At 30.9% G+C, this 16,706-nt stretch overlaps 1 protein-coding gene across 2 annotated transcripts in view; it reads right to left on the bottom strand.

Moving 5' to 3' along the window:
- The window catches only part of LOC140044830 (neuronal acetylcholine receptor subunit alpha-9-like), a 95,511-nt gene that overhangs the window by 9,525 nt on the left and 69,280 nt on the right, over window positions 1-16,706 (bottom strand). Inside the window, exons 1-2 of one of the 2 annotated variants that reach the window (XM_072089508.1) lie at window positions 15,422-15,774; window positions 10,418-10,554 (exon numbers count right to left, since the gene is read on the bottom strand). In XM_072089508.1, coding sequence (XP_071945609.1) covers window positions 10,418-10,554; window positions 15,422-15,515 — 231 coding nt within the window. In that variant the 5' untranslated portion in view covers window positions 15,516-15,774. Of the gene's footprint in view, window positions 1-10,417; window positions 10,555-15,421; window positions 15,775-16,706 lie in introns of those variants that run through there. The other variant, XM_072089507.1, reaches the window with a different exon arrangement.

The raw sequence follows: 16,706 nt of genomic DNA, 5'->3' as shown, positions 1-16,706 counted from the left end.
ATTCATTTTGTCAATACTAATAAAATAAAAGATCTCATTAAAATGATCTTGTAATGAATTTTACAGATACCATCAAATTGTCTTGCTAAAGTTTTTACAATATTGTAATGATTATGTGTTTGAAAAAAAAATATAATAAAGTACAACACGACTTTGAAAAAAAAAACAGTTTGCGCTTTTAATAAATTGAAAACAAATAAAAATCATGTATTGTATGGCAATTATATTTAGAAACCATGACGAGTAATATTAATTAGAACAACTAAAGCAGATTACGTGTTGTTTTTTTGTACAGTGCCCATGGATCGTATTTTAATCAGGCATTGAAGAGTCTTACTTCAAATTGATGCATAAATAAACTATACGTAAAATATTTTAGGGAATTTACTGTATACTGAAACCATAATATAATGAATATTAATTAAAATAAGTAAAATTATAAACGACCATTTTTATTTTAGGCATAAAATTAAATTGAAAATAAAAGCATAAAATTACATTGAAACCATACGGTAACGATTATTATTAATGAGTTATAGCATTAAACGATTTTACTATTACATAAATGTCTTCGTCTTTATATCCATTATGCTAGAGGCCTACTGTCACGCCTATACATTTTTAATATTGATAATAGATACTAAATGATATGTAGGACCCGAACAGTCTGAAATAAAACCTATAAATATTTATATTTATTTACATAATGCCAAAAGCATTGTTTAGCAATTATAGAATTGCTACAAGTAAGATTGTGCGTGTTCTTATAATGGATGTTCATTCACAACATTTCCATCAATCATCCTTTTGTTGAAACGTACTTTTAATAATATAACTTATACTGATCAAGTAATTAAAGAGTTTTATAAAGTTAGTATAGCAGTATGATATCAGTACGTGAACAATACTTATTTTTAACTTATTTAGATAATTTATAAACAAAAGAAAACTTGAATGCACGATAGTAATATATTTTACAATATGAAAGGTGCCGGATGCATTATTTTTTTTCTATTAGGTTAAGGCAGAAACTATAGAGGGCGTATCGGATACCATTGTTTGTTGACCGAAATAATTGATACATAATTATGTTTCTTTATTATTAACAAAAATGATTAAGTCAGTAACCGGTTGAATTTATATTTAAGTAAAAATTAAAACATTTAAATATTTCAAACATATTCAGGGCAAATAAAAAAAAACAAACGCTGCAGCAGATGCAGTAGTTGATAATTATTATGGAAAAAATGAAAGTATATAATTACCATTTTTGCCTTTAATTCTATGTACTATTGATCCGCTTACATTAAATAAGTGCCCTAAAGCATTTTAAGTTTATCGACATCGTACACGAATATGTTTTTTTTATTGCTGCACTGAATAATTTCATAATTCGTATATACACAATTATTGTTGTTTTATTATTTTAATTAGCCGATAACCACGGCGTTGGTTATCGTTGTAATACAAAGCGTATGGTTATTATCATTTTTTACGATGCGTTACGTGTTAGTGATGGTTGGTTACAACAATAACGTGTTTTTATCGTTCGTTGGTAAAATAATGGTAATACATGTAGTTGGTTATAATGTATTAGTGAGTTACAAAACTCATTGGTTACAATACATAACTCATTGATTACAATACATAACGCGTTGGTTACAATTCATAACGTGTTGGTTATCGTTGTTAGAATTGGTGACCGGTGGTTACAATGTATTGGCGATCGTTCATGGTTACAATTTTAAACGCGATGGTTACAGTACATATGTGTTGGTTATCATTGTCAACATAAAATGTTGTTGATCGGTGGTTACAGATTCACAATGCGTTGGAAATACATATACACGGCGTCCGATTTACTTAGTAATACGCACGTAGTAATAACATTATTTTAATGTTACGTTATAACAAAACATTATATGACTTTAATTAATGTGGCATAAAAATAGGAAATCAAACCATGGGGAAATATAATGTTATTATTATAACACTACAACCACCACAATGCAAAGAAAACCCATATTATATACACGGGGTTTACTTTAAATAAAACATAGATCATCATTTGAATTTTAATGGAATTTCAATGTATCACTGTATTTTCTGTCAGGGGGTTTTCTATCTCTTTATTCTATTATATAATAATGATAATTTATTCGGAAAACGCTTTCAAAACAGCGGCACACATAGTAATGGTACATCCACACGTGGCTTGCCAGCAGTATAACATATCAATGCAATAGAATTATGAATGACAATTCACAAATATACAACAGAAACATGTATGTACAGATGGTGGTAAATAAATATTAGTACTGTTCATAATAATAATAATATTGTGTTTCTCCATAAGCGGCCGGTTCTGCTAAAGTTATTTACTGAAACTACTATAATGAGAGGAAGGTAAATATAACGCGAAGAAAATTTGCATTTGAATTTAGAATAATCTCTTATTTAACAGAGTGTGTTGAAATTATTCGTCTTGGTTGAGTGTTTCTAAACTGATCAACTCAACAGCTCATACGTTTGGCCATTAAAAATTCATTTTCTATTTCAATTTTAACACCCTGAATCTGAAACTGAAATGCATTCCTGTATTGCTCCACATTGAATGCCCTTTACGCTTCACAGAAAATATCCACGTAAGGCTGGATTGCTGAAGTTGATAACATTTAGTCGTTGAATATGTATGTCAACGCTACCGGTGCATTACAATTTACATAATTCGAATAATAAACGCAGTAGAGGTCTATCGTAAAATAAAAATAATATGATGAATTGGTCGTCGGTAGAATTTATGACTTCAACATAACAATGACTGTATACACGTTAAAACGGCTCTTTCTGTTCTTAGAATAACGTCAAAATGGAATAAATCAGTTAACACGGTGGTTTCCCGGAGAAAATCAATTAACTTGTTTTAAATACAAGAAACGTTAATTCGGACAGAATCTTGGCTAACAGAAGTCACTCTGAATAAAAAAAAGTAATGACTTGCGTTGTGAAAAGAGTACATCTTTGGATTGAGGTGATGCTGCGGCTAACATCGGTGGTTACAGTTATCTTTGAAACCAAAGAAATGATTGTAAGGATGATGGATAACTGCAGACATAGTTGAAGTTCGGCTAACATATTATACAGATAGGAAAGAATTGTTGTGACGACAATAAAACAAAATAGGCTGTTCTTCGTTAGAACGTTCTTTTTCAAAAGAAGAAAGATTAAACATTTAATCATGAAGGATAGTGTGGGATGGAAGAAAACTAGAGAGTAAGCTTGGAAACCAGGATGAAGAAGAAGTGAGCTCATTACACCAAAAACGTTCCAAACCAGGAAAAAATAAGATCAATGAAAATGAAAACTTATGAAAGAGGTTATTACAAACAAGGGAGGAGTAAAAATAAGTCAGGGAACATGGGTCACACACCAGCAAAAGAAGGATTACACGACAGAGAAGATGGTTATATTCACACCTAAGTGAGATATTTCCCTTAATTTTAAGTATTTTCCTTAAATTTCATTCACTTAGGTAGGAGATTTTTTCTTAATTTTAAGAAAAAATGTTTCTCTTACTCTAAAGTGTGATTGGTAAATACGGCCACAGGGCTTTAGCCAATACCAGTTTGTGATAGTGACTTTTAACTTTTTTTTAAAGTATTGAATTTCATCAAAACTGATAAGAAGTTATCTTACATACATGATTGTTTAAAAAAAAGTACCGACCGTGCCATAATTAGTAGCTTTCTAAAATCGCATAAATTGTTCAATATTATCTATGTAAATTACTCATATATATCCTTATTAACCATAATGTTGGTTTTGTATGTGGTAGATAAATATATCATAGAAGAACTTTAATCTTTATTATTAATGCATGCACAGTGCACATTACCTACTGCAAAATTAAATTGTAACTTATGTCTAACATTAATGTTTTAGCAAAAAGAAGAAAGAAATTACGCTTAGTTAATAAATGAATAATTTCCTAACAATTTGATTTTATTAACATTATGAACAATTATGTTTAAATTACTTGTTAACGATCGATTTTTAATTGTAAAAAAGGTTTATTAGTTGTCAATAATAGTATGTGATTGCTAATAAGTCTGGATAATCGTTTTGTAATGTCTTTGTACGGTTTAAAGAATCACAAAATGAATATCTATAAATAATAATTTTACATCTTTAAGTGGACACTTTCCAGTAAAACGAACAAGGAGAATATGCATTTTAACACTTAGAAAACTACAGAAAACCTTTATTCAGTGTATACCACCTATACTATAGAGATATTTTACTGTGAAATAAATAAGAAGAAATACATTATTTTAACACTACGGACAACCCTTATTTTGTGAAAAACTCTCTCTGGTTCCGAAGGCCTTCCTTTATTACTGTATAGCAAAATCAAGATACCGCAGTCATACCAAATATCTACATTCAAACATTCAGTTCTCTCAGTTGTACACACGACTAGGCCTACAAAATAAATCTTACTTAAAGACACCTTCCCTACAATTTGTGAAGTTTTGTAAAATAATACATATATATTACTTTTATAGATAAAACATTAAACCAGGTCATTCCTTGTCTTAAATGTACGTTTTATGGTAAATTATGATAAAAAAGTGATAAACAATGCACTACCTAAGTAGCTCGCGGCAACTGACCTCTCGTGGACGGTCTTTAGGCCTAGCCTAGCTAGGCTTAGTTTTGTAGGCCTAGCTGGTAAACATCGGTAACGTACGAACATCGTACACGAGCTATATATCTAGCCTGACGTTGTATAGTTACTGCATTAATTGTCTTTCTATTTTTGCCAGACTCCTTTGATACAAATTGGGGAAAACCCGGTATTTTCTCTGAAAAGTTAGGAGTCTTCCATTTGATTTGGCCTCACGACCGATCGAAAAGTGGGTGAATTACAGAAGAAAAATATCAATGCGCGCGCAATGCATTTTGGGATTTATAGCGGGCCGCTATAATTATTATAATCAACTTATTTTTTACATTTTTAACCATTTAAAGACGAAAAAGTTATCGCAATAGGACCATATAGTATTATTTTTAGATTAAATATAGTTTGTGATCTTAAATTAGATCTAAACGGTGTCTTTAAATACATATTTATAAAAACATTGTTCGTGTTCATTGGTTTATATTTCTTGCTCCAACAGCGTACCCGCCCTTTACCGTTATGTTTACAGAACGATGATAAAAATATATTAATCGAGTAAAAATCGATTTCTAGAAAATGTATTTAAATGCTGAATACCCGGGGCGGAGCCCAGGGGTATCATCTATAGTGAACGAGACGAACACGTACTAGATTTCAGCGCGTTTTCTAATTGCGCATAATGTACTCGGCTTGCGGTTTATGTAATATGTGAAAGTTAATTCACTTGCAATGTCCTGAAGCAGTGGCAACAGATCATTACGGATTACGTGTAAACGTACAGTAGCTTTTTGAGTAACAAGTTGCGTAATACAAATCCCATCAAGGCCTCGCATAATAATATATTAGAATTTTGAATGTGATGTAGATCATGATAGTATATTGGATGAACGATTTATTGTGTTAGTATGTGCGTTTCTTTTTACTTATTGACTGTTGGAATATACAAAAAAAAAACAACTAACATATTGAAATAAAGAGTTAAACATCACACATACATCAACTACAAAACAAAGAAGCAACAATAATAACATAAATTTGGAATTTAGAAAATTACAATTCATTTATGTACCTACAGTTTACCGATTACAAACTACAAACTATTATACCTGTACTATAAAATCGTATAATAAAGTAATTTAATGTATAAAATATGAACAAAATATAAAAAAAGTTACCAAACATTTAATCATATTAAAAATTCCTGACCAACAAATACAGATTTACAACATTATTAAATCAACACAAAAAAAGAGAGCTTATTTGTTTTTTAATTCATTTTCTAAGAAAAGGAAAGGAAAAAAATGAAGACGATTCAAACTGTAATAAACTCAAAGTAAAGTAACAGTGAAATCACGTAGAAGATTATGTAACACAATCATAAGTGTTGACACCCTTTTCCACTTTTGCGCCCACCGCACATGTGAAATGTGTGGCTACAGACACTTGTCCAGACACTAATGCTCGCCTCAGTAAGATTTTCTTTAATAGTTATTCCATAATTATGTTTTTCAACCAATTTAACCCATGCATCAGATACTTTCCTCGTAACGTCCATCCATCTAATTAGGTACAACATTCAACACAGCAAATAAAAAATAGGAACACAAGTTGCCAGAGGGAATTTACGTGTATTATAATATTCATAATTATGATTTTAAAACTTCTTTAAAAAAAAACTCTTTTCTCAATGGACCACATCATCTTGGAAACTTAATTAAGGTTGGATGGATGTGTAATGTAAGGGTCTTACACAACATATTCTCAGTGCAAGTTCCTTTTATTTATATTATTCAAACATGCATGTTGAAAGTTTAATCAATGTGAATTGATCTAATATAAAATAATCAATTTCAATATTTCAAATACTATATATGCATACATTTATTATTTTACATACGACTAGTTTGGCTACCAATCCAAGGGCATTGGCTTCAATTGTCTGCTAATATCGCAATTTTTCTCACATGGCGCGACGCATAATTCATCACACCTCCAAGACGCATAAGAAAAATTTGTAAAGCATATTGTGTAGATGTTGGTTCTAAATAAAAATAATAGCATAGCATAGTGAAAAACAACAAGGCCATATACATGGCTGCAGTCGCGTGCTTAAGTTAGTGTTTACCGACCGACCGACCAACCGACTGATATAGTGAGTGTAAAAATATCGGGTAACTTCCATATACAACAACATTAATAAGCAAAAGTAGTATAAGAGTTCGGCAACATTTCGTTTTAGTCGTTGTTTTTGCTTTGTTTATACTCCGACAGACACGCGTTCAAAATACAATGGGAAACAATTCGATTCCCACAGTTTCTTGTATGTTAAATGTTAAAGTTTAGAAATAAAATCTATACACTTATGTGTTACGAAAAATGAAATAACATACATTTTAACTTTAATGGTCGTCCGGTACCGTATATTCCCATAGTGCCACTATTATAATTCCTTATATAATTATACTAATCTCACTCTCTCATTGAAATTATTTGCCGCTTATAATAGTGATATTATAATTTATACATTTCAATTAAAACATTTGTTTGCCGTCTTTATAGTATTAGTTACACTACGAAAGTAAATTTTACAATAATGGAAATCATAATAAATTGCTACTTAGATAAGCTTCATTTTTATCCAAGTTCCAATCCATTACGATAAAATTGTCTGCATTCCAAATAAAAAATTAACGATGACAAACACTTTTTGTAACTGTCAATAGCTGTTGGAATAAAATGATATTTTCCAATTCATCGATGACCTCGGATTGAACACGATCGCGGTTTTTCAATTTGATTTACCAGGCAAGAGTAAGAGAATGCTGTTTAAGATGATATGATACGATATCTAGGCATATTAGTCCAATTTGTTAAACAAATGAATATTGATTGGCATTGTAAAACGGTTTAAAACCGGTCAAACCATTCGAATATAAAAATAAATAAAAATTAAAAACACTATTGCATTATGAACATTATGGGAATACTAATGTTATGACGTATTATGCCATTGTAACCCAATTGTACCCTCTGTGGCATTTCTGACACTGGGTTACTTACTGGTCTGAATCTCTTTTGAATGTTTTTCATTTTAAGCAAGCTTTTTATCCTTTATAGGTATCGGAAAATACTTGGGGGTTAAAACCACGTCGATGTGTTTTTTAAGCTTGGTTCCCACTAGAACGTAACGCAAGGACGTAAACGCAACGCAAGCGTTTTAACCAATGACAAGCGAAGTTATAGACAGTTAGCAATCTCAAGCGAATAAGCCATCGTTTGTGATTGGTCAATTCACTTGCGTTGCGTTACGTCCTTGTGTTGCGTCGCTAGTGGGAACCACGTTTAAGTGCGTAAGGAGATTATTTATGGGAGGTAAGTTAGGAGTTACGGTACGGTTGCTTGCCATGAAACAGCCACGCAGTTTATTGTTATTAGACATGACACAGTAAGAAAATAGAGTTGTACAATAATATTTTACAACTCCCTGGTAAGAATTGGCTTCTATATGACATACATAATATTTCCTCTTGTATTGTTTATTTAATTGGTGACGTTTCAATAATTAAAATTTTATCATACAATAATAATGCGTCGATCTTATATAGCGCTTACTGTACAAAGTCTCCATAGTGCTTCGCATTACTACCCCATTCATTCAGTAATTTTTTTGGATCAAAACACGAATGGAAAAATAATCCCATAATGCAGCTAATAATCAGCGCAGTCGTATTTTGGTATATGTCAGGTACCCATTTGTATAACTGGGTGGAGAGAGGGAAATGAATGAATTCAAATGTGTTGAATTAACGTTCCGAGGTAAAAAAGCGTCAGAGGACATGTTTTGCATGAGTATGTTACATTCGTTTCGATAAAATATTATACCCAAACAGTATCGATTCCCTGAATCGGCGGAGTTCATCGACCGTCCGTTTTCATGACATACGAAATGGTTGGGTCGAACAGCCTTATTAATTTATACTTTCGAAAACCATGGTAAGAGAAGAATGATCAAATAGCTAGCTGCGTAGTGATCAACTTACACTATAGCTACTTGTTAAAGTAACTGGTGCGTTTTTGTTTTGCGTATTATTTCTCCTGTTTACCATCTTGACCAGAATGTCAGAATTTAACTTTTATACAATCAGAATTTTTAACTTTTATACATTTATAATTTTTAACTTTTATACAATCAGAATTTTTAACTTTTATACAATCAGAATTTTTAACTTTTACACAATCAGATTGTTAGATAGCAATTGCATTTTTATAACACTTTTGTTGACATTTTATTATACCATATTTTTCTATGTATTTTTCTAAATTTGTTAAATGTCGGTTTTATTGTATCGTTCAAGTTGACAGGGGCTGGTCAAGCACATCACAAGATGACAGTTTTATACTTTTGCTTTTCCGCTACTCCCCCCTGTTATACTTATATGTTTGTTTTTTTGCTATGTAGAAAGATTGAAAATAAAAAAAATAAAATAAATCTTCACTGCCATTTGAAAGAACATTTTCGTCTCATCAGGATTCACTTCCACCTGATCCCATTTATTTATTCGATACAAGCGGTAAAGGGGTTCCGACAACAATACGTGTCATTCGTAAGTGTCCGCAACCATATTAAGTAATATCAAATATTGTTGTTCAATATAAACTAAACAAAGGTTATTATTCAGACAAAAAAAATATCATTCTTCATATTTTAAGTTGAATGAACAGTAACATATTTTGGCTACATTAAAAAACATATCTCAAATACTTATTTATAATTTATTATAACTTAGGTTATTGATGAATACGAACACTAACGTAGTTTATTATAATATAATAAAATTAATTTTCTTGGAGGATTATACACTATTAATCATTATAGTCGCTTGTGTGGAATACTGTAGATACAATTAATAGAACATTAATTTGATAAAGTCACACTGACTGATATTATTAAATTACTGGGTGTCAATAAGGATAATTGTAAATAATTGTTATTAATATCTATTATATTATTAGTCCAAAGGCAAATTACTGAAAAAAATGACAATGCTGTGGGTATCAGTGGCTGGATCTCAATGGAGATACAAAAATAAAAAGCAAAAAGCTAAATCAACACGATAAAGTAAACAGCCAGAAAAGTTAGCAGAGCTTTCGGGCAACACTAGCCCTTCATCAGTGCAAGTGATTATATTATTAGTCTATAGATAACTCGACATCTGACAGTGTCAATGGAATAATTAATATGTGCAATTAAACAATAATCTTAGTGTATTCAATTCTTTATTTTGCTTATAATAACCAAACCCAAATTGATACTTGGTAGTTATGCCCGCTTGTCCAGAGACGACCGGGCGCTCAACGTATATTTGGCAATGATAACAATAGATACAGGACTAAATTCTATGTTGCAGAAGAATTGCTTTGCAACATATGTTCACATTTAATTTTCTTATAATTACATTGAACGGACTAGCCCATTTTACGTGGATATGAAGAAGGTGTTTGTTGGAGATTTAAAGGGTAGCTCTAACAACATTGATAATTACTCTACTTATTTTTCGTCAGCAGTAAAAGAGAACGAGCATCGTAAAATAAAAGTGGTGCTTTATAACTACTTATCTTATATCTTTCGAAAAACAGTGGGGTAATTATCAGTGTTTGTTGGCAAGGTTTAAAATGATTAAACACATTCATACCCGGAGCTACCCTTTAAGTGAAAAAAGTAAATGATTTACTTACCATCTCTACGATTTGGTAGATAGACAGGTCCATAGAAACAGTGATTGGGTGTGATGAGTTCCAGACTGGCCTAACTTTTTTGTTGTAATCCCGGAACAGATCATCGTACAGTTTCTGTTCATTCCCGCCATACATTGCTGAAGACAAAAAGAAAGACATTCGGTAAAATGATGATTCTTTTTTCTTATTATTATTTGTTTATATTAAACAAAAATAAACAAGATATTACACATAATGTAAGTGCTTAACTGTAATTATTAATTTGTGTTAAAGTTATTTCAACTGGTAATGTTATTATTATTCTAAAATTCTGAATTATTGCTAAAAAATTATTCCCTCTCCTTCTCAACAAGTTGTTCACGTGAAAAACAAGTAGGCATATGATTTCTTTTTCATTGATCATTATTATATTTGAATATTAAACAAATATTATTAGAAAATAAACATAGTGTGTGCTGAACTGTACTTATTAATTTGTGGTAAAGTTAGTTTAACTGGTAATGTTATTATTTTTCTAAAATTCTGAATTATATTGCACAAAATATTCCCTTTCCTTCTCAACAAGTTGGCATCGGGCCCTGTTCACGTGAAAAACATAATTTTCTACACAAACAAGCCTGAGCTAAATCGCATAGGATAGGACGATAGTACCCTGTCATCTAAAAAATCAAGTTATGCATTCAATATAGCATTCAAGCGATGCTTTAAACTAAGTTACTGACTCTACAAGATCGAGTGACATTTCTTTTTATTTTTTTTATCTCTGTGTTTTGCTATCATTTATTGGCATTTTAATTATAACCTTTTTTAAAACAGCTGTCTGAAATTCAGAAGATACAATATAATTGAAAGTAAAATGTATCTCGATAAATTCGTTTTGTGAAATCACTTTATAGAAATTGAATTATCGCTAGGTATTATCCGGTGGTCTAGATTTTTGCTTGACAGAAATAATTTTCTTGAAAGAAAAATTCTTGAAATGATAAATGATGTCATAATTCGGAAGAACTGACGATAAACGATAAATTATATATCATACATAAGCATTTTCTACCTTTCTCTTTTGATACAAAACTTAGAAGTTAGAAATATTTTCTAGACTTTCTTTTGACAACTTAATTCCTAAAAATAAAAGATCACGTGGTTAAAGTTACTGAATCTTTTCTGTACAGTACATATGCATTATCAAGATTATGAATCTTATTAAACTGTAAAAAAAAAAATTAAATTTACTTATTCTGTCAATATATAATATTTTGTAATAATTTAAACGATGATTGGTCAATAGAAAAAGACATCTTTGAACCAAATATTCCACATTCTGACGTTTTAATATTTAACAAAATATTTGTAAAAAAAAAGAAAAACACTACAAAGTATACAATATTACCAGGGAGAGGTAAAATTACACACAAAAAAAAGTTTTTTTTTCTTGATATAGCCTAAAGTACAGTAATTATAGTTGTTAACAGCAAAATACAACGTAGTGGGTTGACATTTTATTGTACTGTCAATCCTTCCACTCTTACATGTTTCTTTTCTTTTCCTTTCGAAATTAGTAATTGTGATACGAAGTGAGAAAGTCATTCAGTACTGCTTATGCAGGGATTTTAGATACTGATCAGTTATTCTGATTGATTTTTGTTTTTGATGCTGTTAATTGATTGTACTTGCCATGTTATTTCATTTTTTCTGAATAAATTAACACTATAGTAATTTTCAAACGGGATTAAACTTTAAGTTTGCGGTAAACCGTCAAAAACAGAAATGTTTTCTCTTTTGTAAGGATTTCCCCCAGTTTTATTTTTTTGATAAATACTTATATCCCTTTTTATCATACTTAATAACAGTTTAACTAGAATATATCTTCCATGTCTTATACTTTCTTTTTGACATTCCTTTGCCATTATACATATTTATACAATAGTTAAAACTGACATCTAACAGAAGTCATTCTGAATAAACGGGATCAGAATACGCACTCATTGGTGTTAAGATCTGTCTACACTATCAAACTAGTTTGATAAAAAAGTATGATGTACCCAAACAAGGCCATATACATGGTTGCAGTCGCGTGCACAAATTTAACATAGTGTTTACTGACCGACTAACGGACTGACCGACTAACCGACTGACCGACAACCGACCGACATAGTGAGCTGTAGAGTCGCGTTTACACGCGACTAATAATGGTAAGGATATGCCAAAATATGGTAGTTATATGATGACATCACCATGTTCATATATGGGCACATCACATTTTTTTTTTTGTCACATAAAGTTTGATAGTGTATTTAGCTTTAACACTGTATATACTATGTGAGAGTGTTGTGTTATACCGTTCTAAACAAGTAACTATTCGATAGAAGCCATTGCCATAGCTGGTGATTTAGAACCACAGGAAAGTCCAATTGTCGCATAAGCATCACGTCTACGTACATACTTTGTTCAATGTTAACATTACCCAGGAGAACATAAGTGTGCATCAGGGAGGTTTCAAATGAAAATGCATTGATTACTATCTATGCAAAATTATTTTGTATCTCTTTGCTGCAGCACATGTGTTCGTATTTATGTGTGTGCGTAATTCACTAAACTTTAGACACAGTACTAAACGTTTTTATTTTGCATAAACTTTCTTTTTCATCAAAAGCATGCTTTAATCTGGTACACAATTCCATAACAAATATCAGACATATTACTAAACATAATTAAGATGGCATTCTGTATTATATTACTATTAATCAAATTAAATATTACTTTGTTTACAAGTTTTAATCAAGAAAACAATCTGGTATTACGGGAAACTTTCACCTAAAATTAACAAAACAAAAAGAAGGTGGAAAGAAATCTGAAAATTGTCTCCGTGTGCATGTATCATACATTTCGATTTAATTTCGTGTTTCAAATCTAATTCTCAAAATGAATGCTCATATCACTTTCTGACCTTTTGCATGGGACAGATAAGTAGCCCATGTAAACATAATACAACAGCGCTATCCAACATTTACTTCGATACACATTACACAGACAGTATGATTCCTCTGAACGCTCTGTGAACATAGGCCTACATAGTGTATTACATTCCTTATGAAACCCTATAATTTTAAGCTCTAGAAGCGTCTGTGTACTTATCTTTACTTTTAATTACTTGTATAATGATGTCAACAAGTATTTGATGCGTGATGTACACTGTGTTATATAATAGAATAAATCTATAACACTAACAATTCCCTCTGCGCCACAATAATTTAAACATAAATATTATTCACGGGACAGAACTGCCGCAATGATTAAAATGGGAACGATTGTTATTTTGTAGGTCACTGTCCAATGTATAATGGAATGTTGTTATATTCTACTAAACAACATGTGTTGTTTTGTTTTGTTGTTAAAGAAATACATAACAGTGAGAAATGTTATTATAAAAATCTTACTTTGAATTGCAATTTTCTAGTTTTTATAAAGTTGAACTTAATCAAAAACAATTAAAAAAAATGTCCAGTCCAGTGGGACAATATATCAGATACGTTAAAATTCCCCGAGAACAATGATGTACTCAGGTGGTAATTAAATTGTTTATTGCAGATTTTGTTTTGTCTTAACGCTGCGTAGGTTCTTATTTTGGTATACTAAGAAATAAAAAAATAAAAAAAGTGAGAATGGTTAGGTATATACAGAATTATATATTATTTAAAATGTTCGGGTGGCTTCCATGCATGCGGCTTTTGGCCTTAATGGAAGTCTCCCTGATCCTTTTGTATATTTTTTGCTTTGTATTTTTGTTTTTTTATGGATCAAAATAAACTGATTTGTGATTTGTGTGTGACTTGTGTGTGTAACATTTTTTTATAGAAAACATTATTATCCAATTTGTTCCTGATATTTTATGTGAGCTATATAAACCATGGGTTAATGAATAGATTTATTCATTAACCCATGTATAAACGTAATCATATTTTCTCCCGTTCACGTTGACAATATTCCGGTGACACACATTAATGGGCCTAAACGAAGAAGACATTATATTCTTGTATTCTGTGTTCGAAGATTGATGTTTGTATGAGGTTGATTTTTTGCAAAAGGCATCCGTCACTGGGTCTACTCTTTAATACCTTACCGTACAAATATAAATTAAATGCATTTAACGTAACGTTATAAGAAACTATACGCCTAGAATTAAACAGAATAAAATAAACTAGACGAAACTGTCTTGATACACGTACGTTTTACACTGGATTATAATGTATGAATTCTTGTTATTGTATTACATAAAACCAAGTATCAATAGCAATATACAAAATCATAGTAATAATCATATAACAAATATCATTATATAAAATAAGCTTTCATATTAATAGTCATAAACTTATCATACTACTAATGAGGTATCTTGCAAGAATAAATATTACCATCAATGACTAAACATCAACGTTACTATGGTAACTATTCAAATTCAATTTTGAACTCAATTGTATTTTTTTAATTTGAATTTAATGTTCAAATCGTCAATAATATCTAGGAAAATAACAAAGGCATAAATATAATAGCTTACACACGTATGTCGGTTATAATAGTGGTGTGTTCACAGGGTATACAACTTGCGTAAGCATACATTATTCACGTCTACACGATGTAATACGTAAACGTGCTAGCCATGCACTAATGCATTTAGAGCATAGAACGCGTAATGTGTGAACGTGTTATTACGTCCAACTTTAAACGAGTTTATTTCTAGTTCGCAACATCCTTGCTTCTTCATTAAATCATAAGTATGGCCATATCAAGCGCCTAATTTTCAATATTTTGAATTATTACATAAGCTGTGGTAATATTACACACAAATATCAATGCAAATTGAACATTTAAAATATTATCTAGGCCTAATAGTTCGATAGATACATTTTTTACTAAACATATCGAGTGACTTACGGCACTATCTTGAAAGAATACTTTTGCAAAGTAATTATTCGACGTGGAAACTTATAAATAAAAAATACTAACCAAATTCATTGGATTCGTTTAACGAAGATACTTGGCCGAGTATCACAAAGACAAGTGTAAAAACACCCACGTTCCGTACCGACACGGGAGCCATATCTTCGGCCTTTGCAACTACGGACCACCAGTTGGCAACAGCTTATTATTGTAACAACAATAGAAAGTCGTAGTAGATATGATAGTCATAAGCCTCAATGTGTTGGTTTATACCGGCCTGGCATATACCATGAAACTCAGTGATTGAGTGATGCACACGAACGAAAGATAAAATATTTGTAAACACATAGAGAGCGCCGCTACTACAAAAAAATCATGAACATAGGGAATCCTTCACCAGACGGAGCGCGACGAATAAGCATAGACCACGTGCTATACAAAACTAATATTGATTTAAGAAGTTTGCATCAAAATAGAAGAGTCACGTGTTGTCAATTCATTACAATTGGACGACGTTTCCTAATTGGGGAAAACGTATTAGCTAGGAATACTATTAAAGATTCATTTATTGAAAACTATCTGTTCCAATTAATGAAAAGTACTTTGATATTGACCTTTTATTGTTCTCATTGCATCAATATGGAATTCATTATTATTTTATAAAATTGTAATTTACGGTATCTATAGTAATAATTTCACCTGGGAATGGGAGAATGTCAATGCATCTAAACATAACAAGTGGTGTTAACTGTAGGCTCAAAGAAATATAATCATCATGGATGGATCAAAATAGTGTACGGCATGTGATACGTAATCAACCCACAGACTAGGTGTGTTATTAAATAATATTGTTTATTAATATGACATTATAGGTTATTGATATTAAAAAGTGGTGTTTTGTTCATGGTAAAAAAGAACCCGCAATTCTGACATCTAGTTCTACAGCGATTTGTTGACAAATCATCGTCGATAAACACGTAATTAATATCTATTTCGACAGTTCTATGATTAATTTACAGCTAACAGGGAAAAACACTCGACAAACGATTTAATTTAGCAATAATAATTTCCTCTAGAAATGATAACCTTAATTTATAGTCACACCTTGGGCAAATATAATTAAATTGGTAGCCTAACTGTAATTAATTGTGTATAGCTAAAGGGACACATTTGATGCTCAGTACATCTATTGATTGGACTACATCAATTATTTCAAAAGTTTCGTATTTTTTAAATCCGTAGAAAAAGTTTACGACGACCAGGACATTCATTGACGCCATGTATAGACACTTGGCACACATGATGAATTTAGGATTACACACTAAATTTAGCAACCAAGTATCGATCTCAT

The sequence above is a fragment of the Antedon mediterranea genome, chromosome 3, assembly GCF_964355755.1.
Source record: "Antedon mediterranea chromosome 3, ecAntMedi1.1, whole genome shotgun sequence".
NCBI lineage: Eukaryota > Metazoa > Echinodermata > Crinoidea > Comatulida > Antedonidae > Antedon > Antedon mediterranea.
Note: the sequence above shows the minus strand (reverse complement) of the source record. Positions and strands in the feature narration are given on the sequence as shown.